This window comes from Ixodes scapularis, unplaced genomic scaffold, assembly GCF_016920785.2.
Source record: "Ixodes scapularis isolate PalLabHiFi unplaced genomic scaffold, ASM1692078v2 PGA_scaffold2__306_contigs__length_199485367, whole genome shotgun sequence".
NCBI classification, from domain to species: Eukaryota; Metazoa; Arthropoda; class Arachnida; order Ixodida; family Ixodidae; genus Ixodes; species Ixodes scapularis.
Genome location: NW_024609857.1, coordinates 56,147,843 through 56,174,718, shown reverse-complemented (window position 1 = coordinate 56,174,718; position 26,876 = coordinate 56,147,843). Strand labels below are relative to the sequence as shown.

Sequence of the window (26,876 nt, the reverse complement as noted above, 5' to 3'; positions counted from 1 at the left end):
TGGAATCGCCGCTCTTTGCCAACTGGGACGGTCAAGTGCAATTAATTTGAGGCTCGATCGTTAGGTGTGGGTACCGACTTGAGACCGAGTGGCAAAAACCAAAAAAAAAACTAAACCAAAAACCAAAAAAAAAAAAAAAAAAAAGGTCAAAGTAAGACCACATGCACCTGTTGTGGCTAGTTCTACCAAAGCACAACCAGCCGCTCTCCTGCTTGAGGATGATTCCGGACGCAGAGGGCCCATGAGCTAGTAATAGGCACACAACAGACAGAACAAACAAACCAACCAAAGGAGCATGTCAGTATGCAACGTCCGCATGTCTGCAATGTTCGCCGCTGTCCCGCGCAGGTTCTGTTGTGCTGCCGAGTGTGTGGTGGTGTATGGTCTGCTGCGCTGTTGATGTCTTCCCGCCGTCCCCTTGGTTCTTCGTGGCGGGTGGGGGAGGGTGCATGTTGTCCACTTCTGGTGTTTTGTCATGGCTGTTGTTGTGGTTGATGATGTTGAAGGCAGTCTTGACACACAGTAACTTAAGTTGGCTGCAGCTCAACACGAAAGCACTGGAATTAAGCCAGTGGCCAAGCAAGGGTCTGTCTCGGTGATGTCTGTGGGGGCCACCGGAACGCGAGGGGCATTGTGAATCGTCACATCTCGTGTACCAGAGCAGGGGACTACAAAGCTACAGCATGGGCTTACATCTATCTGGCAAATTTTCAACAAATAAAGAAGAAAGACTTTTGACTTCATGACGGCCTCCAATCAGTTTGCTTGTGTGCGGAGAATGTGTAAAAAAAGAAAAACAAAGGACGTCTGCATTGGCTGTCCCGACGAAGCCAAGATAAGCGCGCCACGGAGCTAACGGACTGTTAGTGACGCAGAACACCAGCCAAATCACTCGACAAAAACCAAAAAGCTCACGAATGTCAATGCAGCACCACCACTCCGAGCAAGTATACCTACGAGACGAGTCTATACGCGACTGCACCATACCAGGCATCACAAAACAGCTAAGCCTCTCTGCTCTCTCTGGAACCAACAGCTACCAAACAAACAGACGCCAGCACAAGGCCGCACGACGTCATTGTGGGAAGCCGTTGCAGAGACAAATTGAAAGACAGCACACCAAAAAAAAGAGCAATCGAGACCACGGCAGCCGTAGCAACAGCAGCAAGGGCAGCAGCAAGAGCAGCATGCAAGCACAGCACACGACGTCAGAGACACAAAGAATGCTTCTCTACGAGTTAACCGCAGATTCGAGCGCACGAACGTTCACTGGCACAAACAAAATGCCACGTAGACATGAGAGAGGCTGAGAGAGAGAAAAGTAGTCTTCTTCTCAAGGCACAGAGAGAAATCCATGCCATTTACGTCGCAGTCGCGTGCCTATAGGTTGAAAGTTTCAACTTACTTGTTTCGCCAAAACATCAGAATGATAGGCCTGCATGCGTAAATGACAAATGGAGTAAATGTGACAGGTCTGACAGAGGCACCAAGAATGAAAAAGAGAAACAAGGCAACAGAAAAGCACAGAAACAAAACACCTCGAGAGACACACGCTTTAATTTCGGGAACACAGGAACTTTCACCAGATCGTAATGAATATACAATAAAAACTAAACTTCAAAAACAAAAAAACAAAAAAATCAATTAAAAAAATACTTAGATTGCACAAGAAAATGACTTAAACCAGCTTTTCCACTGTAGGAATACTCCCAATATGTGATAGCCATTTCTTTTTTTTTTTTAAGATATCCAATATTACTAGAGCTAAGATGTCAGTAACAAACTCATTAGTGAAATGAAAATATTTGTTAGAAATAATTGTGGTTTTACGATTATAACTAAAGAGCATTGCAGTATGCGAAAGACAAAAGAAAGAACTGATCTCCAGTCACACAGAAGACGCTACAGTATGCATGCAATATTAAATCAAAAGCTAGAAGTTGAGGCAGGACTGGCCCTTAAAGGGTGTCCTGCCTGTCTGTCACATACATTCAACCAAGTGGTTAATGTCCAGGCAGACAGGAGAAACACATTCAATCTTTCATACTTCTGTAATGAAAATTTCGTTTGAAGGCTTCACAAAAAACTACTTCTTGGTTCCAGGAGCTATTCTTGTAAAGTAGTAGCAGAGTTCCTGTTTACAGTGCGAAAGGCATGTTTCATTAAATGAAAAGCCGACTACAGCTTCTGAAAGTATGAATTTACATATCTACCTAATTGGCAACATTGTGCAGTGACATGCAGATGTCTTTTTAGCCAATTTTTGCAACAAAATTTGTAGCAGGAGAATGAAGAGTAAGAAACAACACAATTTTATGCTTTCGAATTGAATAAATGAACATGTTAGCAGATATATGTATTACTGCAAAAATCAACAAAGCAGTACAAAGAAAGACAAGAAACGAGTGAATAAAAACAAACAAAAAGTTATAAATCTGCATGACAAAGCTCTAATTCCAATGATACCACTTACTGGATGCACCCCCAAATGACCCTCAAGCTCCAGGCATAAGCAAATAGTGGCAAACCAAAAAAAAAAAAAAAAAAAAATAGCTGCCAAGAAGCACTATAAGTAGATGATTACATATGCGTCATTTGTATTCCTTCCTAGTCTATGCAAATTTGTCATGACCGAAGGGATTTACTCATTCTCTGTCATTTACTCCTAGTCACATGATGAGAAACAATACAAAAGAACAGACAAGCCACGAAGCTTTAAAAATAAAAAATAAATTAAAAAGAGAAAAAGATGGGCCACATAGAGCAAAGGATTAAAGCCTGTTGGTCCGATACCTGACAGAACAATTCTTAGGTATTGGACTTGCGTACGGGGCTTATGAGATTTATATACACTATCAATGAGGGGTCTGCCTGGCCAGTTTCTTCTCATAACCAGGCTTCTTGAATCAACAGCGTCAAGGATGTCAGCTTGCACCAAGTAGGAATCGTCTGTCACAGGCACCAACACCCTATTCATTTTAACATCAGCATTTTCAAGAGCCTAGAAGGTCTGCACAACTACTGTAGATGAAACTGCCGCTCGCCGCACTAAAATCAAATCAAGCAGTAGACAGTGCAAAATGCCCCGTTAAAACCGACAAAATTGCATCCTAATAAACACAGAAAACAAAGAGAAAATCTTTGGGAAGCCACAAGCCATCAAAGGCATTGCCTACTCCAAAAAAGAAGAAAACAACCGAAAGCAACCTCGGCCAGCATTTGGAAAAAGCATTTGGCTATTTGAGGCCTAGCGCATGCCTCGGAACGCAAGTCACTAGGTCAGCCAACTTGACTGGAGGCGTCATGGTACGTTCCAATGATTGGTTAACTGCAGGACAGAGGTACCCAAGTGTTGGGAGACGGGGCCACCGGGGAAGGCCAAAGTGTGAGTCTACGGGCCTTCAAAATCCATGCCAAGGAAGATGGCACGTCACTTACCAGCTGCACAAGCAACACTTTGAGCATCTCTCAATGAGCAATGTCCCTCCACAAACAGTGTGAAACGCAACAAAAACACTGGCTGCTGCCCCTCTGTTTCGCATTAAAAATAAAAATGTTGCTCCGTAGTGTTGTTTGTGTACAACACAAAAAAAAAAAGTAAAAAAACTCTTTTTGACACTTCTCTCTACTCCCAGCAATTTCAGAAAGATGAACGAAATTCGATAGGCAAGAGGAACATGATGCAACAATTGGAACAGAATACTGGCAGCTCTCAATGGTAGTACAGCCAAAAGGGGTGCAGGCGGTTGTCGAGAAAACCAAGGCAACGCACGCAGACAGAGAGCAGAACAAGTGCACGCAGCCTCAACCTCTACGCACAAGCTCTTTTCAGGCCACACACGCATTCGTTTGCCAAAGTGGAAGCAAGGACACCTTGGGCCGCAACTACTGCCACACGAAAGCGAAACCAGAACGGTTAGAGAGTCTCGGTAAGACCCGCCACGTGCCGTTACACACCAAGTCGGACCTCATCCGGCACTGTGATATAACAGAGCCAATCAAGCAGTGCCCAAAAGACTGTCCTAACGGCACTCCTAATCTTTCATGAGTTTGCTGTCCCTGGCTAAACCAATAATGCGTGCCAATAAAAGTGCAAAAATCCTGCATTTTTTTTTTTTACGCACAACTGGTTTAGTTGGCGATAGCAAATACACAGACGACGAGCGTTGTGACGCTGGGCCTTTTGTGCTGCTCGAGTGGCTCCATCGGCTGGTGGTTTTGGCTGTGGTCGAACTTGGTGTGGAACTGTGAATAGCAGCCGAGTTGCACCTATCTCGCTTTTACGAGTGACGAGACACCACAACGGACTTCCAAAGCAAGACAGGAGTCTTAAAAAAAAAAGGCCTTTTGTTAAGCCCAGTAAGTCTCGAGACACGGTGGGCAGTTGTGAACCGCAAGCTCCACATGGAAGGTGTACTGCCCCGCCAGTGCCGTCGCCTCGAGCGCTTGGAGCAAAAGAGCGAGGTGCTTGCAATTCGAATTCCTGGTCAAATTCATTGCCAAAAGTTTAAGCTTCCCAAGTGCAGTATCAACTTCTATCAATGCGACGGCTGGAGTCAACTAGACTAAATACTTTTTGGGCAAGTCAAAGAAGTGCTCTCAATTTTTCCCCAAATGCAACATATGTTTCACTAAGCTTTCTTTGCTAGTGCAACCCTGTCGTCGTCTTTCCCAAATCTGGATGCTGTCCTACCACCACTTAAAAAGTTTGCAAGATTTTATAAAACAACCCGATGCATGCCTAGATAGCTCAAAAACTTGAATCGTCAATTACTACTTACAAATTTATGTACTGTAAAATCCCGAGAGATGCCTCACCCCCAAAAAATAGCCCATCCCTATTTTTGGCTTGATTTGCTATATTCTTTTTAAATACCGAAAGATAGCCCGCTCTTAGTGATATAGGAGTGTTGGGATCAATGACGGCCTCAGCGTAAATGCGGCTAGTTAGCAATGACAGGATCTAAGCAAACGTTGCTGACTGGGAAGTACAGTGATCTTTGCTTTGTTGCCCCTCGCCACTATAACAAGTATGGAAGGGACACAACCTAATAATAGCAATTTTTTAAAACTTTTTTTGATTGTACACCAAAAATTAGCCCACTCCTTATTTTCACTCGATTTTCTCTTGATGTTAGGTGGGCTACCTCTTGGGATTTTACGGTAGGCCGCATTTACACAAAACTCGGCTCGCAGGCCCTAGTACAAGGCCAGGAAATCGCAAGTGCACGAAGCTTATTCTTCGAAGACTAACCATGATGTATACAGACTCTGCAGATGAGTGCGCTTCGGTTCTTGCAAGGATATCATTTGCAGAAGTGCCTATTTCTTTGGCACCAACAAGACTTGGATTGTGGAGTTTATATTTCATATATTCATCTACCTTGTCCAATCAATAGGCATTTCATGAAATAGTGAAGTACCATATTTTCCTGACTATAGTCCACATATGGTGTCTAGTTCACAGGGGCAAACTTTTGATGAAAAAAGTGCAATTCCCAGGATAACCTGCGCCTGGGGCATAATCCACATGAGGTGTTTTACTTTAGTATTGATTACTTAGGTACTTTTGTTAAAAATTACAAGTAGTTAGTTCCCAAAGAAAACTGAATCCCATGACTAATGAAACAATTAATCTTTTTTTAATAGTTCTTATATACTCCCTACAGTCGTAACAAAAATGAAAATGAGCATTAACACTCTTCTACATTTCATAGGTGCCCCGATATTGGTTTCTGAAAGACCTCAGAGTCACTTCTTCACCTGCAGTGATGATTCTACAACCACAAGCAGTGGGTGTTAATGCCATCAAGATGATTTTACAAGCACAAGTAGTGGATGTTAATGCCATCAAGACCCAGCTTGATCCATGTTTTCCACTTGGGTGCAGCAAATTTGAGCATTACCGACGGAAGCATGAAGATCAAAAGCAACACACTGAAAGCCTCAGCTTTTCTTGCTGACGAACACCCAACACAAAACAGTGTGGTCTTGACAACTGCACCAATATCAAGAGATCTTGAAAAAATCATTCTTGTATAGTCCGCATAATAAAGTACATTAACTTTTATGAATAAACAGGGTGTCCCCAAAGAAAATTTACAAACGCCATAGAGCTCCATGTATTCGAGAGCTCGGTCGGCCACAATTTTCCCATTGAAAACTTTAAAAAAAAAATTATTTATAACTTTTCAATCAGATAACAGTTAGTGATGAAACTTTGGCATGTGGTCTGGACCTCTAGAGCTATATTTGGGTGGAAAATTGGCATTCAGTGATGCATAGTTTATTCCTGCAATGAAAAAAACCTTGTAAAATATTTTTTGGGACACCCTGTACAGCTACAGACTATAAACCAGAAAATATTGTAATAATTTATGTTTGAGTGATCACTCAAAGTGAACTGCTCAAAGCCCAACTGGGACCTACGGAGACCTTAACGGTTGTAAGAACAAGCATGTCATCTGCAAAGTTTTTCAAACTTAGCAAATGACCAAAATTTAGATTGAAGAACGTAATACTTTCTTTTACTTAGTTCTGCCCTGTTGTGTACCCTTTTATTGAAGTTTCATTTAAGTTGCGTTAAACTTTTAGCACCCCGACTAATTAACAGAGTAATTTTGTTTTAATGCACCTGAATATGCACCTCATGAGGTTTACATCCTACTGACAGACACCAGAACTTTTGGTTCATGCATTTCAGCCATTTATAATCTTGCTTTCTTTGGCACCCTAAAGCTTTAAAAGAACTTAAAGCACAGTGCATCTTGAACAGCTTTCAATATTCAAAATAAAAAAAAAGCTGAACACTTTAGTTACTACGAATGCAGAAGGCATTTGTGGTACAAATGATTACAAATCGAATTGTGGAGAGAAAGAAGATACATAAATATACCATTTGTGCTTACATACAGATTAAAAAAAACTGCATCTGAAGGGGCAGTACACCACAGGACTCCACCACAAATCACATAACCACAAGTACTTCACTCCAACCGCATTAAGCCACATGGGCCCCCATAGACCAAGAGCAATCAACAACTAGCTGACATGCAGCTTAGGAGCTCTTCTAGTAAACAAGCAAAAATTAAAAAAAAAAAAGCCCCTGTGCCTGGCTTCACCGAATTCTCTTCCACAAAGCCTTTCCAGAGTTGGCCACCCAAATTCACAGCACAAAAGCCTAAGCTTGAAATTAAGTCCATCCCACTATCTGACGTGAAACAGTGCCTGTTACAACCCCACAGACAGAGTCGGCACATTGGAGCAGTGGCTTCCCAAACTCCGTAAAAGGAGCTCATATCAACCAAGCGGGTGGAACGCCGGAAGTGAAGCCAGGCATGTGGAGGGGGCCTAGCGCAGGTCGTAAGTCGCACACTAGGCTACTGAAAACCAAAGGGCGGCTACAGAGTCCAACTCAGGGGGGGGCGACGCAGCAGGCACGGGGTGCAGGAAAAGAGGGAGGGTTCCAACATCTCAAAGACTCTTACAGCTTGATCTGTTGAACTCTTGCTGTAGGGAACTGGAATCAATCGATCCTGCAACTCTCCGCCAATCACCTTGGGAGATAGCATCAGGCGGTGATGAGAGCTCATTAACCAAGGCTTCTGAAACACCACTCTTCCCTCCCTCCCCTGGTTTCCACGGTTCCCAAACAAATTGGTGAATACCAAAACTCGAAATAAGACGCAAATAATCGGAAGAAAAAAAAAACAACAACGAAGAAGCTGAAGTAAACACAGACTGGTCGTGTCGTGTGAGCAAGTTGTGGGTGAGCAACTGCTTTCTTTACAGAAGCAACTGCGTGTGAGAAAGCTGCTTCCGACGTGGCTAGTCGTTCCTCTGCAGACTCCAAAAGCCAGCCTTGTGGTGGGCAAACCCTGACCGGGACTTCTTGCGTCCCGCATTCTCAAATGCGAGGCACGGCTAAGATGGCATTCTCCTTCTCCACTGAAACAGTGGCTTTGTTAATGCCGCACCGCAGCACAGGCACACAGGAAACGGTTGTGATGAACGGAGAAGTGGAGATGTGCAACGACGAAGCTGCGACATCCACAGGGTCTCCAGTTTAATATAGGGTTCTAGTGTACCTCCTGTACAGAATTTCACTCACTATTTTTTTTTTGTACATCAGGTTTCCATCTGCTGCTCATAAACAACAAAAAAGAAATCTTCACCATGTTCATTTTGCTCTTTTGTTAGAAGTGAAACAGACACTATACTAGTTTCTTGTTTCCCATTGTATTTACACTAATGCGAGAAACTCTGCAACACCTCTCCGAAATGCAGCAAGTTGTCTTTGCGCACAATAGAACAAGTTCAACAAGGCATCCATAACAATCCACAATCGTGCCAAAAACTCAACAAGAGACTGAAAACGGCAGTCCTTTCAAATTTCTGTTAAAGGAAGAATTGTGTGGTGTTAAGGAAATGGGAATTATTAGTGACAGAAGGTAGAACTAAACATGGCCTTATATAATCTCCATCCCACCTTGCAATGAGTCCTCAGTTAAACAAACATTTCCGCTCCAAATGCTACCACACAAGAAGACCAAGCCGGCCCATTAGAGCCCAAAACAATCGTCCCTCCGACCGACAAGCCAACCGGCCTGCCAGCCAACAATGCAAGTGGCCACCACACTCTTGACAGGCAGCAAGGAAAATTCCAAAAACCCCTGCGTCCCCGGTAACCATGGCGGAAAAGTATCTTACAAAAGTGCTATGGTATTGCTTCAGTTGCGGGAGCTCCTCCAAAAGACAGTTAAGTTCAAGTTGCTCTACGTCTCGGTGTTCGAAACACAAGCTAGCCAACTATGGAACTGCCCTCACTACGAGAAGAAAGCTGCAAGACCCACTCGACATCACGTTCCCGAGAAACGTAGATGGCTGCCTCACCCCGGCTAAATGCCCACTAGTCGCACATGCACGCACACAGCCACGCAAGAGTGTACACACATAGACATGCCAACCGCGGAAAGGGGCCTACCGCAACTAGAGCTCCTACCCAAATCAAACGAAATACAAGAGCTGTTCGTTTGCTCCCGTGTCCCCAACTACAGTGCAGGTGCATCCTCGGGAAGAAGAGTCGGGGAGCAAAAGAGATTTGTACTCGTCTCTAGTCCGCGGTGGCTCGACTATTAGTCTAGTTTGTTCGTGCTTTGTTTTTTGCCCTTTTCAAGAAGCAAGCTCACTGGAGAACCGGCGTGCAGTTTGTGACCTCTGCACGAGGCTGCTGGTTTCTAGTGCCACTTTCCTAATACAGATGGAGTGCACATCGATAGTACCGAAACAAGATGGCTGCCCTTCGCCAGGCAGCCAAGAGGCCCCTGCAGGAAGCCGGGGTGGCGTTGAGGGAGCACAAGCTGCTTTGCGTTCCACCATGACCTTGTTCCCAAAGCTTACCGCTTTCTGAGCAAAAGGAAGACTGGCATTTGAACCGCTCGCCAAAATGCCAACTGCTCGCAGATATTGCGGGAACCCCGCTTTGCACGGGGGAGCCTCGCGAAACCACAGTCTACCTTTTCCACCATGCTGAGCCTCGAACGGCCAGCATGCAACCAGGGTAATTTCCCGAAACGCAAAAAGAGCCGGAAATGAAATGGCAAGAATGGTCGACAGCTGCTCGATCGCAGACATGCAGGTCCCAAACCACATGCATATTCACTGCTTCCCATCCACCAGGGGGTGTGCACACACGCACCCCTGCACATGGGAGCCCACACATACACATGTGCCAAAGATGCATGCATATGTGCCATAAACTCAAGCGACCTCCCCAGGCCAAACGCGTTTCAATGCCTAGAAAAATTTGAACGTGCAGTGATTAGTTTGCTTTCCCCACTACGGTCAGGGGAAAATGGCAGCATCACTCTGCGGCAACCGAACCGGTGAGAGGAGGGAACACGCATTCAGGTTTGACGACGAGAACGCAAAGAACCTACGCGCTGCTTCTACGAAGGCTGTCACTGGAACTACTGCAAGGAAGCTGCTCTCTTTTCCAGTGTGCTTTGAAAAGAGACTTAGTAGTGCTAGTTTGCTTGTCTGCTTCAGCAGTTGCATTCGTTTGCTGAAAGGTTACGTGGTCTGCGAGCGCGATTTGCCCCCAGCCGGTACGTTTCTCAATGGCCAGCGGTGAAAACGACGGGCAATGAGTGCTCACTTCAAAAGGCGCAAAACGAGAAATGGCAGCATCAGCAACACGAGTATCACCGCTGAAAAACAAAAACATGTCGTTTCCGCGTTCTCGAGAAAGCTCAAGAACGTCCCACCCCGCAAGGATGAAGAACCATGAAGTGTAACCACACATCACCATGAACAATGAGCAGACGACGAAAAGTAAGGAAAACCCCAACCTCCTACAAAGATGAAATGTGTGCAAGCATAGACATGTGCACACTCGCACATCCGCGTCTATGTTAGAATGGACAATCTTTGTGGAGACAGACATTTAAAGAGAGAGGAAAAAGGGTTTCAGTCGTGCATGTTGCGACGTGTGCTCGAAAATATCACACTTCTTGGGCGCCTTTGCAGAAGGTCCAACGTACAACAAGAACAACAAAGCTCCCCTGTAAAGCAAGGTAAAAACAATGGTATCGCCAGAATGGCCATTCAAGTGTGAGCCGGCTCGGCAAAAGGCAGAGAGCGTCAACAGCAGAAAAATACTGGACCGGACAGACGACAAAACTCTGAGCAAGGAAGGAAGTTCAAGAAAAAAAAAAACGAAAGCGAACAAACCAAGCACACTGCTCTGAATGATAAAACCAAGGGAAACACCCAAAAAAAGCCTTGTTGAAGAAGGACTGCCACTGCTCAGATGGTTCCTGCATTCACGCACATCAGTGTAAAACAGAAACGGACATCCTGTACAGCACAGCCGCAGGCAATCTCCCGGGTCTGTTCATCCCTCCAAGCACACGGAACTGGTGCGAGATTGCGGGCTCTCGTCCACACACCGGCGCTCTGCAGTGACCGACTTCTTCCCGGCGGCCCCATGTGTCGCTTCTCGCGCGTAAAGTCTGCTGTCCTCGTTGTTAGTGTTTTGCAAGTGTGTATGGGGGAGGGGGGACCAGGGAACTGGGAAGTCTGGGGACCCGAGTGAACGGTACTAATTGCATCTACCAGGTCGAGAAGGCAGGACTCATCTCACGAGAGCGGAAGGCACTGCCCTCCGCACAGGGTAGGCGCCTGGGCCCAAAAGTTGTGGGCACACTCAAAAACCTGTGCTACCCTCTGCCCTCCACCTGCCCCACCCCTGCCCTCCCTCCCTCCCTCCCTCCCTCCCTCCCTCCCTCCCTCCCTCCCTCCCTCCTCTTCCTCCTCCCCTCTCCCTCCCCCCCCCCCCAAAAGGCCTCCGGGACTTTCGGACGGTTTGTTTAACGATCTCATCAAGTGCACTTTCCCTCGCTTTGCTGCGAGGAGATACCTTTGCCCAATACCATGGTCACTTTAGACTATCCAGGAAAGAGAAAGGAAGTGATGAAATTACCTTCGGCAACCCTTTATGCACCCATCCCAGCTAGCTCCCTTGGATGCTCTCGGATGGTGCTTGTTGCGAGAAACTAACTGGGAGCCTGAGTAAGCCACGCCCACCAAAACCCCCTTCCAGTAAGCCCAGAGTAGGAAGCACCGTTGTTATGCAGCTGCCACAACAGTCTGCCGAAGAGCCGACCCTGTGCGAAGGCCTAGATGCCCCGAGGGAAAGGAAACGAAAGGAGGGAGCGGAACGCAGAGGGATGGCGAGATTCATGCGCCTCGTGGCAACGATTTTTATCTTATGGCCGCACTTGCACGAACGACGTAAAGAACTTAAGGAGTTCGTCTATTTCATACTTAAGGGATAACTTTCACATAAGTATGAATCGCACCATCATTTTAGATACGAAACACGGAGGAAAAGCAACGCCGCCTTACAGCAGCACTGTTTTCCCTTGCAATGGACGGCCAATCATGTAGTATGCTCGTCTTGTGTGCAAGAACAACCCAAACTGTAAAATATTCGAGTTCACTTTACGCTAAATTTGGAATGAAGCTCAAAGGGAAGAGATAGCGTTACGACAGATCAAACAATAACGTCGGCCATCTCGGCAACTCGTCGCCTCGAAGCCGGGCCACGGAGGCATTGCCTTGCCATCCCCCCACCAAAGGACCGCCCCGAAAGAAAAAAAAAAAGACCAGAGGCCACCGCGGGAGGTTTTCCGAGGGGCACGCAGGAAGAAGGGGCGTGGAGGAGTTTGCGTCGCACAGCCCCCACAGTCATCAGATGCTCGTTTCGTGCAGCTTGCCCAGCGGGGGCGGTTCGCTCAGCAGGTTGTAGCCCTGGGTGAGCGGGTTCGAAAAGCTCGCCCGGTTGTTGTTGTCTGGTGCACCGCTCGACGAAGACGTCGACGATGACGGGCTGCCCAAGCTCCGCGGCGTCATGGGCGGGGACGAGCTGCCGGCGCCCGCACGGTCCGAGACCAGCGGTGCCGTCTCCGACGGAAGGTGGTTCGGAGCCGCGCCGCCGCCGTGCTGGCCGCGGCCCAGGAGGGACTCCTTGGCCGGACGGCCGGCGGCTGTCGTCGCGCCGACCACGGGCTTTTTGGGCGTGCCGGGGGAAGCGTCGCTGGGCAGCGACGGGGTCTTGCCGTCCTCGTCTATGAAGCTAATGTCTGAGAGCGGCCGGGTGCCCCCCGGGTGGCTCCGGGAGCTTCGCAAGCTGTGCAAGCTGTGGACGCTATGAACGCTACGCTTGTCCTCCACGTCCTCCAGTGTGCTCTTAAAGGCCCTCACTACCCGAAGCTGGAACCCGGGAAAAAAAAAGTGGGCGGGGGAGAAGAAAAAAAAAATGAAGGTGCGCAGAGCCACCACTGAGCCAGCACTGCGCCTGCACCAGAGTGACGGCTGGAGCTCGGGAATGCGGCTTGACGGTAGGAGCCGCCTGACGTCTCTTCGGCGGGTTTACTTTTACATTGGACATGGCTTGACAAAGAGCGAAGGCATTCCGGGCGACCCGCCGCAAAACGAACTCCCTTAAGCCGCGGTGGTGGCGGCGAAGTAGACGTAGCCCCAAGCAGCGCATAATCTCGTCGTTCGTCCCGGAAAAATGTTTAGGCACTTTAGTTCCCAGTGGGAGGCCCAATGTTTCCTCCGGCAAAAGCAAAATATTCCTCCAGCAGTCAGTCTGGTCAGACCAAACTGACAAGCACATAACCAAATCCGCAGGCACAAAAAGAAAAAGAAAAAAAAAAGAGGACTTTACAAAAAGTGGCGTGTGCATGAGATGAGCACTTCTGCTCTACACATGCACCAAACCAAATTGCCTGCTTCGCAACCTGACCATTTCCTCATGCAAAGGGTGTCTTTACCGTGTTACTGGCACTGCACCAACAATACATGTTTTAATACCCTGTATGGGATGGTCAAAGTTGTCTTTTTTTCTTTTCTTTTGCAATCCCCTAGATATCTCAAAAGGGTGTTGTTTCCAGCAGGAACCGTTCCTCGGTGTCAAAAAGGGGGACTGACATCAGCAAGCAGAAACAAAAAAGAAAACGAAGGCCAGAGAGATGAATAGAGCAGTGATGCCCATAATAAATTTGCAACAAATGCCTCTTGCATGCTACTTCGTCACAATGGCATGAAAACAAAACGAAAGCTTCTACTCCGCCAAGCCTTGTCATATGCAGTGTAAAGAAAACAAAGACCTCAAATGGGGGACACGGTAAGCAATGTTTCTCTTAATTGTTTTGGAAAGGGCCAGAGGGAGAGCAAGGGTAAAGCTCAATAGCACTTAAAAAAAGAATAATAATAAACAAATAAACTGTGCCTGTGGGCAGAGGAAAGGATATCCGAAAGCCGGAACCTGTTAGGAGATCAACCAAGGGAGTGGCAGTGCCCACAGCTGTCATGTGCTGCAGAATTTTGGTAGTAGCTTCTACGGTAGCATCATGCACGCTTTTGTACTGAGGGAGTGTGTGCCATACAGGATGCAGTGGCTGTTGCTATGGGGTCTTGTCCCACAGCACTGGCTCATGACATGGTTGCACATTGCTGTTGTACAAGTCAGGAGATAAAAGAAATTGGCAGACTCGTGAACCCCTCCCTTTAAAATGTATTAGGTACTGTGATCATCATGTCATTTTGATGCTTGTCCGGCGGTTTGCAAGATCAGGAGTATGTGCCAGGTTAATGAACTGTATGTGTTGGAATTGACCAGTAGTAAGTAAATATATGTCTTGTCACAGAGATGGCAGTGTCATATATATATATGCACAAAAAAACAAGTCTAAGGCCAGTGAGTTGTTGATGTATATCCACACATATACCTCGTTCTCTACCAAGGCATGTACACCATGTTTTGCATGGGAACAACTTTACATGTATAGAGGACATTCTGCTGTCCATCCCACTTTATGAGCTTCCTCTTGTAAGGCAGCAGGTATTCACAGGCAATGAAATGCAAAACTGCAGTGGCAATCACCAGAAGCATTATACTCAAAAAAGCAACAAAAAGAAAAAAAATATAATTAAGTTACTGTAAGCATTACGTCAGTCGCATTCATACTACCGGGGTGAGTTACGCTAAAACTAAAAGCAAACTTTACCTTTCCAGTAATTGCACCGTGCTTGAGATAGTTAGATGCTGCATTTGTGAAACTTTCAACACCTTGACCGATGAAAGTGTTGCCACAAGGGCAGGCATCCAAAAGAGCTGCCAACAATTCAAGAAGCTTTCTTTTTTTTTTCTTTTTAAGAAGTGTCAGTGTGAGGAAATGGTCAGGAATAAATTTGGAAGGGCTGTGCTCCTAAGACTCTAGAAACAATAGTTGTGACAGTGAAAAACAAATCAGAAATCAGACTAAGAAAAGAATTTCTAAGAAAGATGAAAAGAATGCAAGGAAAGAAAAAAACAGGGATGGAGGTCCTCAAAGGGTTTTTCCACTGGACGTGCAGTATCGTTACAAAGGACTCGTATGTAAGGGGGTACAGAGGGCAGGGAACTGTTGGAAATCTCTTGGGAATTCGAAGGGAAGCAAACCAGAGAGGTGGGTGAGGGAGTGAGGGGAGAAAAGAGACACCACCGGAGGGACCGGATGTGCAAAAGATTCCGCTCCTCAAAGCATCATACGGGCACCCACAGCATTGCACACAGTTGCTAGCCCCTCCAATTAATCCACTCATCTCACTCATCTAACGGCATCCGGCACGTCTTTTCTTTTTGACTAAACCTCAGCCGCAAACACTTTCAGATGACACGCTTTAGCTCTGGTATAGGCTTTCTTGAGAGCGGTCATCACTTTTTTTTCCGTCTTCCGCGCATTCTCATTGAGCTACCTCCCAAGTGGAACACAGTCGCCTCCCCGAGGACTCCGAGCACGCTGCTCGCTGTGCTGGAAAGTCGCTGACTTTCTCGCTGGGCTTTCCCAAAACGGTGGGGCATGGGGTCGATTTCCCTCATCCAGTTACGAGTGCCTGTTGTCGTCACCGAGTCTCCAGAATGCTGCACAGGGATGTACGGCTCTTCCGAGAGCGAATGTTTCAGTTCCAAATATTGCCGACTAATGTGGGAAAGAGATGGACAGACAGATGGAAGTAGAAAAGATGTGAGAGCAGGAAAAGAGAGGGGGGAGCGAGAAGGGGAAGAAAGAAAGGAAGCTAAACAAAGTTTAAACCAAGGCAGAATGTGTGGCACAGACAAGGACAATTTCCCAGGGAGGCTGGAGAGATATCAGTGCATGATGGAGGAGAGAGAAGGCAGGGGTGTGGTAAATGAAGCACGAGAAAGAGAAGCGACTCAGCCTGGCCCCGACAAAATGCAGCTCAGCTAGCTGCTTCCCTGTTTTCCAAAATGGCGAAAGCAGGAGAAGGGAGACTGAGAGAGAAAAAGAGGAACTGTTGCGAGCACTCCCTTGCGCTCGGCAGTGTCCACGACGCGACGGCGTAAACGGAAGGTGGGGGATGGCCACCCTCCGAGAGTCGAGTGAATCGAGGGGGGACTCCGACGTAAGAACACTCACATGAGACGCAGTAGTGACCTGACCCAAAATGCACTGACTGGCCATCAAACAGCATACAGACATTAACAAAGCACTGAAAAAAAAAAAGTATTTTCATAAAGAAAAGAGTAACCACACGAAATTTCGGTCCATTATGTTTCTTCTTTACTTGTTAGCATGAGCTCTATGGATCTTCGATCAAATATATAAGAGACGACTTGATTGAAGAGGACAAAGAAAGTAAACAAGGAATGAAAAACAGATATCTCCCAGTATCAGACAGATCCTCAAGATGTTCACAATACCTAATACATACTCCCGAGAGGTATGCAGACATATCTTACTCAGCCTACAGTAATGAGCACAGTACGTCCCAGACTTTAAATGGGCACTGCGCAGAGGACAAAATAGGACTAGCGAAGTCTCGCAGCATGATTACTTGTTAGGAGCCACATTTGCGAACTTCAGCTCCCTGTTCGACTTATTGTTAAACGTAAAGACAGTACTGACAGTCAAAACAGTTGAACCAATATTTCTAGCCACAGGTACATCAAGCTCTCTGTATCACATCTTTGGCTTTATGTTAAACTCCCCACCTGTGACACCCACACTGCTAGAACAACTTGAACAGCAAATGAATCTTAACAAGAACAAGCAATATACAGAAACATGTACAAATGGTCATTTGAAATGACTCACAAAGTCTCCTCAGTCATATCTTCTCAAGTGTAACCTGCTTAACAACAAGGCCCAAGCATCTATTTTTCGACGCAGCATGCAGAGAGCCAATTGCTGCGGTCAATGATAAGAAAAAAAAAAAAACATTTTCACGCCTGTATTGGTAGCAACACTGAGCATAATGCTTAATACGCCCAAAAGTGAGTGCAAATTAATTTTATTTTTTTTTAAATGAAGATCTTATGGGCTCATTAGACTCCTTTCCTAGGTTGAAATAAACAGCTCCCTGCAAGCACTGCAGCGAAGCAGACATGGGGCCTTGTTGAGAAAAAGTGCAAGTTATTCTCAAGAAAATATGGTACGTAGGTTAGTCAACAGAAAAAGGTCTAAAGCCCCCAAAGGCTCCGTTTGTATCGTCCTACGTCATCGAAACGAAATCATGCAATTAAAAAAACCAAAGGGCAGAGGACCAAAAATCCAAATTGATTTGTTAGATTAACATTCTACATTACAGATGAAACCTCAAATAGACAGCTGCTGTATTCTGCCCATCGAACGGAATATGTGAGAGGGTATCCATCATGAATAAGACCTTAAAACAACATAAATTGAGCAGCCATAAAGAGCATTAGCAAAAAAAAAAATTACAGCAATGGCCTGTACAAAAAGGTAGCAACCTTATACACTGACCAGATGCTCAAGAAAGCTCACGACGCAAGAAATAGAGAAGACAAAACTGACATGTGCATCCCTAAAATACTTCAACTGAGAGGCACGAATGTGAGAGTCCCGTTCCTTTCTCCAATTTCCACACACATCTTCTTTACTTCTGCTGATGTAAGGACAACCTTGTGCCACAGCCCGTGGCTTTTAGTAAGAGTTTCACAACCACAACACAACATGCACAGACCATAGACAAAAAGGTCACCGCTGTCACGTAAGGACGAGTCGAAGCGGTCACTTCCACGAAGCGCTGTCCAGTGCGCAAGCGGCATCAACGCTGCAGTGTCTAACTTTGGGCGGCGACGAACGTCCTCAAGAAATCATTGTCTGGTGGCTGACAGCCGACAGGCGACGCAGCTGAGCAACGCTCCCGCTGATCCCACTGACCAGCTCCAAGTGGTCGCAAGAAACCGCAGGCGTGGGACCCTGCAGAAAAATCGTGGCCCACATACGGCCCGCACATGGTCTAGCAGAGAACAGAGCTGACGAAACGAAAAAGACTGTTCTCTGCCGCCGAAGAAGCGAGGCATCCTGTGCATTTGTCGAAGGCTATGCAGGAATCCTCTCTTCAGAATTTGGCATCATTACTGCTCCATCAGAATTAGCATGGTTAATTTCACCTCGTTTGTGCACATCCTAGAGCTGACTTGGCAGAATGCTAATTTTGTTTATAACTAGACAGATTGTTTCAGTTGTTGCTCAAAAATCATTGAACATAATCATATTAATGGCTGTGAAAGCTCCCAATGAGTCACCCATTAACACGCTCGTTCGAAACAATTTTTCTTTATAGAAAATGTCTTGTAAGACACATTCTGTGCTAAATGGGCCACGATCCTGGACCTCCTTCTCTCCTGCCTATGTTTATGAGTGCCTACATGTAATAGTCATCCACGTAACGGTGGCAAGAGAATAAAATATCTACTAATGCTGAGCCAAAACAATCCTGGAATTATATGTGTTTTAGTGTTTAAGTCTATATAAGAAAGTGAACACAATTCCTGCTAAATGCACTGGAACTATTGCAACCCTAACAATAAGAACCATCAAGTTTACATGCAATAAAAAGATCTCTACCAAAGCCCTGCAGTTATGATTATGGAGATAATAATCATATATACAATATACATATGCAAACAATGTCAGTTACCTTTTTAGGCAGCAGGGTTTACCAAAACCTTCAGTAGAATTACGATAGAAGTGGACAAATAATTAGAAAAAATGGGATTGTTTGGAAGGACTGCATTATGTTGGGTGATAGTGTACACACAAATGAGACATGTTATTATGATTTGACAGAACTAGTTGGTGGGTCAACTTCGTTTTATAAAATGTATATGATATGCTTTCTACGCAAAAGAAAGCATGACTACCCTTGACAGTACCCTTGGGCACACTGCATAACACAAATTACTTCTGCTCCTGCCTTAGACTATGATATCAGTACACACATACTGTACTGATATGTAAGGATCTATATAGGTATGTAATCAGTATAGTCATACTGAGAAGAGAGGAAAATGAACCCACCATTAAATTCTGGTACATCATGCTGTTATTACAAAACCTCATGCATGAGTGTTAGTAACAGCAAGACAGATGACGAATTTATAAAAGAAGTATGTTAAATATGTGAAACAGCATGCTGCTCTGAAGGGGGCAACAAGAACAATGAAATTTACTTAACAGAAAATTACCACATATGCTTGAATATAGCAGCAGTCTGTTTCTTAATTCAATTTTGTGAGTCAACTAAGGTTGTAGCACTTATAAGCAAGGCATTTTCTGGGGGAGGTAGCTTTACGAAAACAACCTTCTTTCGTGCTGTGAAAAGGTGGCAGGACATAACTCCCCTCCCCCCAACTACACTGAGTTGGATTCAGATTTATCAGAAAAACATGTGCTACAAATAGAAATACTGCAGCCATAAAATTAATAGCAACTTGAAACTTGTCTCCATAATCAATTACAATCTTCTGGTAATTACAAAAGCATATGCGGTAAAAGTCCAAGTAGAAAAACTTTACGTAAGCCGACAATGTGACGAACATTGAACAGCAGTGCTTCGAGATATTTCTTACAACAAATACAAGACAAGAAAGTGGTGAACAGATCTGCAACAACATTAATAAGCTTTGCTCATATCTCAGTGACAGATATTTGGCAAAATCTAAAAATATATATCTACCATAAAACACCGAGCATTCGTCCATTCCATACTAAATGCCCATTCTCAAATTTTGCGTCACCTGAAAAAAATATGCACAGTACATATATAGGTAAAATTGATGACCTAACAAGTGCCCATTCCCCCCAATTTTCACAATTATCTCCATATTTTGGGTGGACGCTTGCTCAGTATTTTACGGTTAATTTTAAAAGCCAAGAAGGAAACAAGTTTTTTTTTTAGATATTAGAGCATATATCTAAAGTGTGGAGTGCTTACCAATACCAAGTTTGCTGATATGTAAAAAAAAAAATAGCAGAGTTCCTGAGAGCACCCTGATTAAGTCAAGACAGATATTTGTATCCTCAATAATTCATACACCAATAAAGTAAGAGCATAACTTACACAAAACTAGGTGAAGACTTAACTATAGTTCGTCAGCAAATAAATTGCACATCTAACCATCTTATATTTGAGATTTTTTTGTTAACTCTGTCCTTGCATTCAATTATCATCCATACGTCACAAATGGTGGCCAAACTGACTTAGTACTGCAGAGTTGTACGAGAGTCACAACAAACAAAGCCATAACGAAGTGTTAAGACACAACAGACGTGACCCTGAAATAAATGTGGTTAGTACATTGAGCAAACAATGGACAACAGGGGCCTAATCTACACGGCCGGACCAAGCAGGACCAAGGGACCGGGAAATCACAGAGAGCGGCATGGTCCCACTTTGTCCCACCGTGTAGATTAGGACCCCTGGTCGACAGATGAACAATGGACTGTTGTACTCTAAAGCTGTGATCATAAAGTAACATTATTCTTTACTTATTTTTATTAAAAAGCTATGATCATAAATTAATGTTATACTTAGTGTTGTACTAAATACTACTACATAGTGTTAGTTCTAAAGATTCCTTACAAGCATGAAAACACAGTCACAACACAACAAGAACACTGAAGGGGATTCCACTATACTGTTTAGATGCAAGGAAAGAAGACACCATCACAAAAATAGACATAACCCAGCTGACAACTACATTGACAACAATGAAAGCTACAGCAAAAACAATAGGCAAACTGTACATACCCACATGCCACTTTTTCCCTTCCTTTTTTTTTAATTAATGCTTTGACTATTAATGTTTCGGGGTTGCTGCACAGGAAGAAAATATATACTTGAAGATTACCATACCGAGTTACACCAGCATTGAGGTATGCAGCAACTTAGGGCATGACTATTCGGCCTTCTTGGATATTGCAACATGAATACAGGCAGGCAAGAACATTTCAAAAGTCCAGCTACACAACCCTTCAAAGGGATCCACAGCACAGTTTTCTAGAAGAAACTAGAGCCGCAGAATGTTTCCAGAGTGAGCGCTGCATCCCAAAGTGTTTGTTTGAATTGAAAAACGGAGCTAATCAAGCTTTCTGATTGGGTGATCTTACATCATCTGGAATTCAGAGGAACCAATTACGACCGGCCAGAAGGTCACGAGCTTGTTAGTTTTCACTGGAGCCAAACAGGCAGAGCCACTCGCGAGCAGGCTCTAATAAGTTTGCTCACTCTGGTTCAAATCGAATGCACAAGGCCGTCAATTTTAGTGCCATGACGCGACACTGAAATGAAGCTCGGGAGTTTAGGTAGGCTGGAAACGTTCAGTGGCTCTGTGGCAAAACTTTGTCTTAATCTCCTTAGCAGAGCACATCCAGCTGACAACAAAATGCAAAGCTTGTAACACCAAATGTTGAATGAAGAGAAGTGAAAAAGACAGCTTAACGGCAACCCCCAGAAATAGAGAGAGCTAATACAGTGACAGGGAAAGCGATTATGTGCCCAGATATGATCAACTCCACCGAGAGCTCTAAACCGATCTCCAAAAAGAGAGATCCTCAAAAAAAAAAGGAAGCAGTTTTGGGTCAATTGCTGAAAGAAAATCAAGGCACTTGTAGTTGCTCATTCTAATTTCCCAATTTCAATAGAACCATACGTTAGAGGTCTGAATGGGTCAATATTTAGGAGCCCGGCCCAGCTCGGTCCACCCGCGGCCTCTTATTAATTTCAGACAGCTGGCCCGGCCTGACACCGATTTTCGTTTGCCCGCCTGATGCCCGCTCCATTTTCGCCCAATATGTATGAATAACAACTTTCAAATTGCGAGCTTGCCACTGACTGCTACACATGTTGGCAACTGTACCCAATAGTAATAACCATCATCATCTTTTTTTTTCTTTTTTTTTTTTGCTGCTATTATACTAGGGCCAATCTGCAAGCCTAAGCAGCTCGTTAAAAAAAATAAAAATAAAGACCCTCTTGACCTTTTCTGTGACTAAACCCATGTATTAAAAGGACGGAAAAAAAAAACCAGCAAGCAGCAATAAACAAAATTACGTGCCAAAGTCAAAAGAAAGGGAAACGTTGCGATGAATTCAGACAGAAGACGGGCAAAGTTCTAAATTGCCCACTCCCACTGTACACAACCGAAAATTAAAGCATGAAAAATTTGGCCGTCTCTTGCAACAGCCTGCGAGAAACTACGTAGAAACCGTGCCCCCAAGGGGAATGTCTTCACTCATATTTTGGATGCACGCACTCGCACGTTCAGACAGTTTACACCTGCTAGGCTGCACATTGCATAGGCGCGTATGTGTGCATCTTCGTAGGGAAAAGCGACTGCGCGATGGTGGACCACCACCGGCGAAAATGACCGCCGTGCCACTGGTGCTCTGGAGGAGCATTTGGTACACACAGACCAAACTACAAACACACATACACACATGCTTTCAGCTTTTGGGTCTCCCCCACTGTGGTCCCTCTCCCAAACCTCATAACAAACTTCCAAAAACATTGCTGCTAAAAAAAAAAAAAAAAAAAGTCACGGCCAGCTTGGTATGCTTTGGCCGGCCTCATAGATTTGAACGCAAGGCCTGTGACTGGCTCGGGCCCTTCGTAAACGTAACCTTGAAGCCTAGCCTGTGGGCTGACCCTTAACCGTGCGACCCCTACCTGACCCATTGGCTTAAAATGAGCAGTCTCCTCAAACAAAAAAACTGGAGAGAGAAATCCCACAGACGAAAAATGGGCATATCCCTTTGAACTATTCCATCTCACAAAACAAATAACAAGTGCCTTGACAAATGCAAATGCCTGGGTGGGGCTGTTCATTCTATATATCGCGATGCTTTCCAATAAATAGGCAGTCACAGCAGCACATGTTCTCAAGCAAGGTGTTAATAACGGCGAGGACAGGACAAAAAAAAAAAGACACACTAGAAAAAGTCGTTTAGGGACTCGTCGGATACCCCCGAGAAAGTTCACCAGCAACCAAACCGAACGACCCGCAAATGAAGCCAACTTTACCACATACCGAAAACCGGTAGCCAAAGATGTGACACTAGAAGAAGTACCTGTGATTCTGCTAAACTATACTGTTGCCTAACTCCTTAACACGTCTGCATCTATTTCATGTAAACGACCGCTACACACCCTACGGGTTTAAAAAAAAAATGTGCCCATTTCCTCCCGGATTAGAAAATGCATTGCCCATGCTAATGAAGGCAGACTGCAGATCATTGAAAATTAGTACAGTCAACCAGACTGGCAGAGTGCTAAATAGAAGGCAAGATCTAGATGACAGTGTAATAAAAAAAACTTTTATTGTAGGCTGAGTAAAACACGATCTGGGTGCAGACTTGGGCAAGAAACAAGACTTGCACAACAGTTGTTTCTTCTCAAAGTTAGGCCTACTCTTTTCCTCGAGCTCTCGAGGAAGAACTCTCGACCAGTGCGGCAGAATGGGGAAGGTTGGGGGTGCAGCTGGCAACCACGGCATCGTCAATGGGAGGGAAGAGTAGAGGGGCGACACAGATGCCGGAAAACGAGACACAGGCATCTTTGTCACTGCTAGACGCACTGCGGTCGATGCCGGTTTCAGCAGAAACATTCCCACGTAACGCAGTAAGAAAAAAAAAATGACAAAGAAAGAAACAAGAACCAGGCAAGATGCAACCTAACATCAAAACACACACACACACACACACACACACACACACACACACGGAAAGGTCAAAATTTCACAAACCAACAAACTGAAACCACATTTCTCTTTCTTTGTTAAGGAAGTGGGCACACAACTTCGGTTGACAATGAGTATGCACAGACAACATAGAAGGAAATCAACTTCCCGGTCAGAGCACGCAGCAACCGTGAGTGTGTGGTGTAAAAGTGTGAATCGCAACTACAACGTGGCTCGCAACATGCGTACGGGGTCACACACCGATCACAAACAACCATGCTTTTTTTTTAACAGTAAGAGACAGTTGCTGGTGGCAACGTGCCTTTTGGGGTAAGTGCTGTTAGTTCTGTTACCTGTTTCTGTTCTCCTCAGCTACTTTTATTATCATCCATCATTTTTGTTTTTGTAAAGCTTGAGGAAAGAGTTAGAAACCTAGTGGGTACAAACACCACTGCACTGGTCATATGGGAACATTCCAGGTGCAGTCTGTTTCCCCATTCTTTTCGACAGAGCCTTTTCGATGTCAGACAACTCCAACGGCTACCCAAACCAAAAAGAGATGCTCTTTTCTTGTGCAGCTTTAGAGAAAAAAAATGTTGGTGACTAGTGCTTATCATGATATGCTTCTCATCAGTATTATAATAGAACATGGTATTTGTTAGTTTAACAGAAAACACATTCAAATCAAAAATACAATCTTAAAACTACACACAGATCACTCAGGATAAAGAAAACTACTTGAGAAGCTAAAAAAAGACTGGTTTCAGAAACTAGGCCAAAACAATATTAAATAATTGTGAAAACACGCCATAGTGGCATTCGCCATTATAACAGACACTCGTAACACTAGCTACCTATGCATGTTCATACTGTCAGAATGCCTGGGGTGAGAGGCTCAGATACCAATCTACGGTAGATGGTACAACTGGTTGACAGATCTCCAGAAGTTCAGTCATATTACAACTACTAAGTAAAGTGCCTAACTAACCTTACCCAGTGAGAACCACAGACCCTAGAAGCCAAAAACACACTTAAAATTATAATCATTGTGTTCAGTCAATCTCTACTGATGCGAGGCATTTACTCTGTATTGTCACTATCACCAGACAGACCAGTACCATCTGTGCTCCTCTCAAGGCAGACATTCGGACAGATGAAAAAGCATCATTTAGACATATAGTAGTTTTCCCCCACTATAATATAGCTTCCTTTTCATCGGCTCAAAATTAGCCGACATTCCAACTGCACGGTCATGATGGCTTCCTTAAAACTGGTCTAGTACTCGTGAATTCTGGCCATGGCTAAAAGCTCAAGAAATATAACTGAAGATCAAAGAAAGAAACCAAGTTGTTTTACTTTTTCAAGTGCATTACTGTTGCATGACAACAGATCGCATCTAATTGCCTCAGTTTAATGAGGACTCGGCAATTACCTGGCCATGGCAGTTGGTAATGAGACATGGACCCGACGCCCAAACAAGGCAGACGTAGACGTTAATTCCCAGAACTATCCTTCGAGTAAAAACAGGAAAGGTAACACCCGATACCATGAAGAAAGAGCAGGTAGAATGAACAGAGCTGGAGTTGGGGCAGGCTAGTCTCAATGCAAATTTTCTGCCAATTCAATACATCAAGACAAGAAAGTGTCCAATCATTCAAGCAAATTTACAAAAGTAACAAGTTGACCAGTTCTTCATTGAATAAGGACTTTAACGGGCCACCATATTCTGCATAGGTGATAATATAGGAATATTTTATCTGGTTTAAGTTGAAGACTAATGTGATTCGTTCCCTTGGGGATTCTTTAAATCTCCTAATCATGTGCATTGAGATGAACCAACCACTGACAAATTCTCAATGATTGACTGAAAAGAAAAACAATTTTTTCTTAAAAAGATAATTTATGAAATATTTCAGTTCTTATCTTTTCAGCAATTATTCTGTTTTCTTGAAGCCACCTTAAAAAAATTTAGTGTCCTAAAAAAAAAAAAAAAGAAGCTAAATCACGTTTTGTTTTTTTTTAGCTTTTTTCAGTTCTGTCCTTATTTGGCTTTGCTTTGACTACCTACCCTGCATCGGGCTTTCCTTTTACACCCTTCTTTGCACTGGGCTTCCCTTTGATACCTTCTCTCTGTTCGGATTCCCCTTGCTACCCTCTCTGCATTCTGCTTCTCTTTGGCACCCTTTTGCGTTCAACTTCCCTTTTACACCCTTCTCTATATCTTGCTTCCCTTTCAAGCCCATCTCTGCATTTGACTTCCCTCTGACACCGGCCGTCTTTGTGTTGGGTTTCCCTTCGCTACCCTTCCTCCTGTTTGGCTTTCTTTTGACAGCCTTCTCTGCATTGGGCTTCTTTTCGACACCCTTCTCCATGTTTAGCTTCGCTTTGCTACCTTTTGGTGTATGGCTTCCCTTTTACGCTCTTCTCTGCAATCGGCATCTCTGTTAGGCCTTTCTCTGCATTTCACCCTCCTTATACACCCTTGTTCCTGCTTGGCTTCCCTTTTAGGCCCTTCTCAACGTCTGGCTTCCCTTTTATGTCCTCCCTTCTTGAGACTGCCACACGGCTCGTCCGCTCATCCTCCATGCTCCCGCTCCACGCTGTCGGGAAGGACGCCGCGAGAGAGTACCACGTGGGGGCGGCCGCCCACTCACCTGGGTCTGCAGCCTGGTGAGACCCCGTATCCAGAGGATCTGTCCCGTGCGCTTGACGTCCTGGGAGAGGGAGCCGCTGCTGCCGTCCTCCACGAGGGACGCCGTGGCATTCATCTCGTCGGGGGGGCCCGAGCCCCACGTGAAGGTCTTGGGGATGCGCTTGGTGGGCATGGTCGTGACAAACTGTCCCCAGACCAGGGTGCCACAGCCAAAGAACACACACCACAGCCACTGGTCCAGGGACAGGGCCTTCGTTTGGAAAAACATGCTACCGTACTGCACTATTATCACCTGCAGATGGCGGGCACGGGCGAGTCGCCGAGACGGAGCCAGCGGTGAAGGGAAAAAGGGGAGAGAGAGACAACGAAAGAATCAGAGAGGTAACTCACGCAAGGCAAAACGTCTCAAGAGGGGGTTCTCAGACTTTCTGATTTCAAAGAGTATGCCTCAAATGACAGCATCGCCCTTGGCATTGTTATAGTAAAATAGAGCAAAGGCCTTCAGCCTTTGCCTTTGCTGTATTTTACTATAACCATTTTTAACAACAATGTACATATTGCAGGAAGTCTTTGGCTAATTGCTGTATGTCAATGTGTAGTGGCTCCAATGAGCTAAAAGTGCTTACACCTGAAAGACACTTTATTCTTGGGAGAAGAGACGATTCA

The 26,876-nt window shown here is 44.9% G+C and overlaps 1 protein-coding gene across 25 annotated transcripts in view; it reads right to left on the bottom strand.

The window, feature by feature from the left end:
• The window catches only part of LOC8037831 (plasma membrane calcium-transporting ATPase 3), a 393,495-nt gene that overhangs the window by 5,528 nt on the left and 361,091 nt on the right, over positions 1 to 26,876 (bottom strand). For 10 of the 25 annotated variants that reach the window (XM_040501873.2, XM_029992241.4, XM_040501879.2 and 7 more), the window contains 2 exons: positions 26,212 to 26,502; positions 11,341 to 12,774 (listed from right to left, as the gene is read on the bottom strand). In XM_040501873.2, the coding sequence (XP_040357807.1) occupies positions 12,253 to 12,774; positions 26,212 to 26,502 (813 nt within the window). In that variant the 3' untranslated portion in view covers positions 11,341 to 12,252. Of the gene's footprint in view, positions 1 to 1,405; positions 1,436 to 7,487; positions 7,557 to 11,340; positions 12,775 to 16,110; positions 17,796 to 26,211; positions 26,503 to 26,876 lie in introns of those variants that run through there. The other 15 variants (XM_040501885.2, XM_040501889.2, XM_042291870.1 and 12 more) reach the window with 4 other exon arrangements.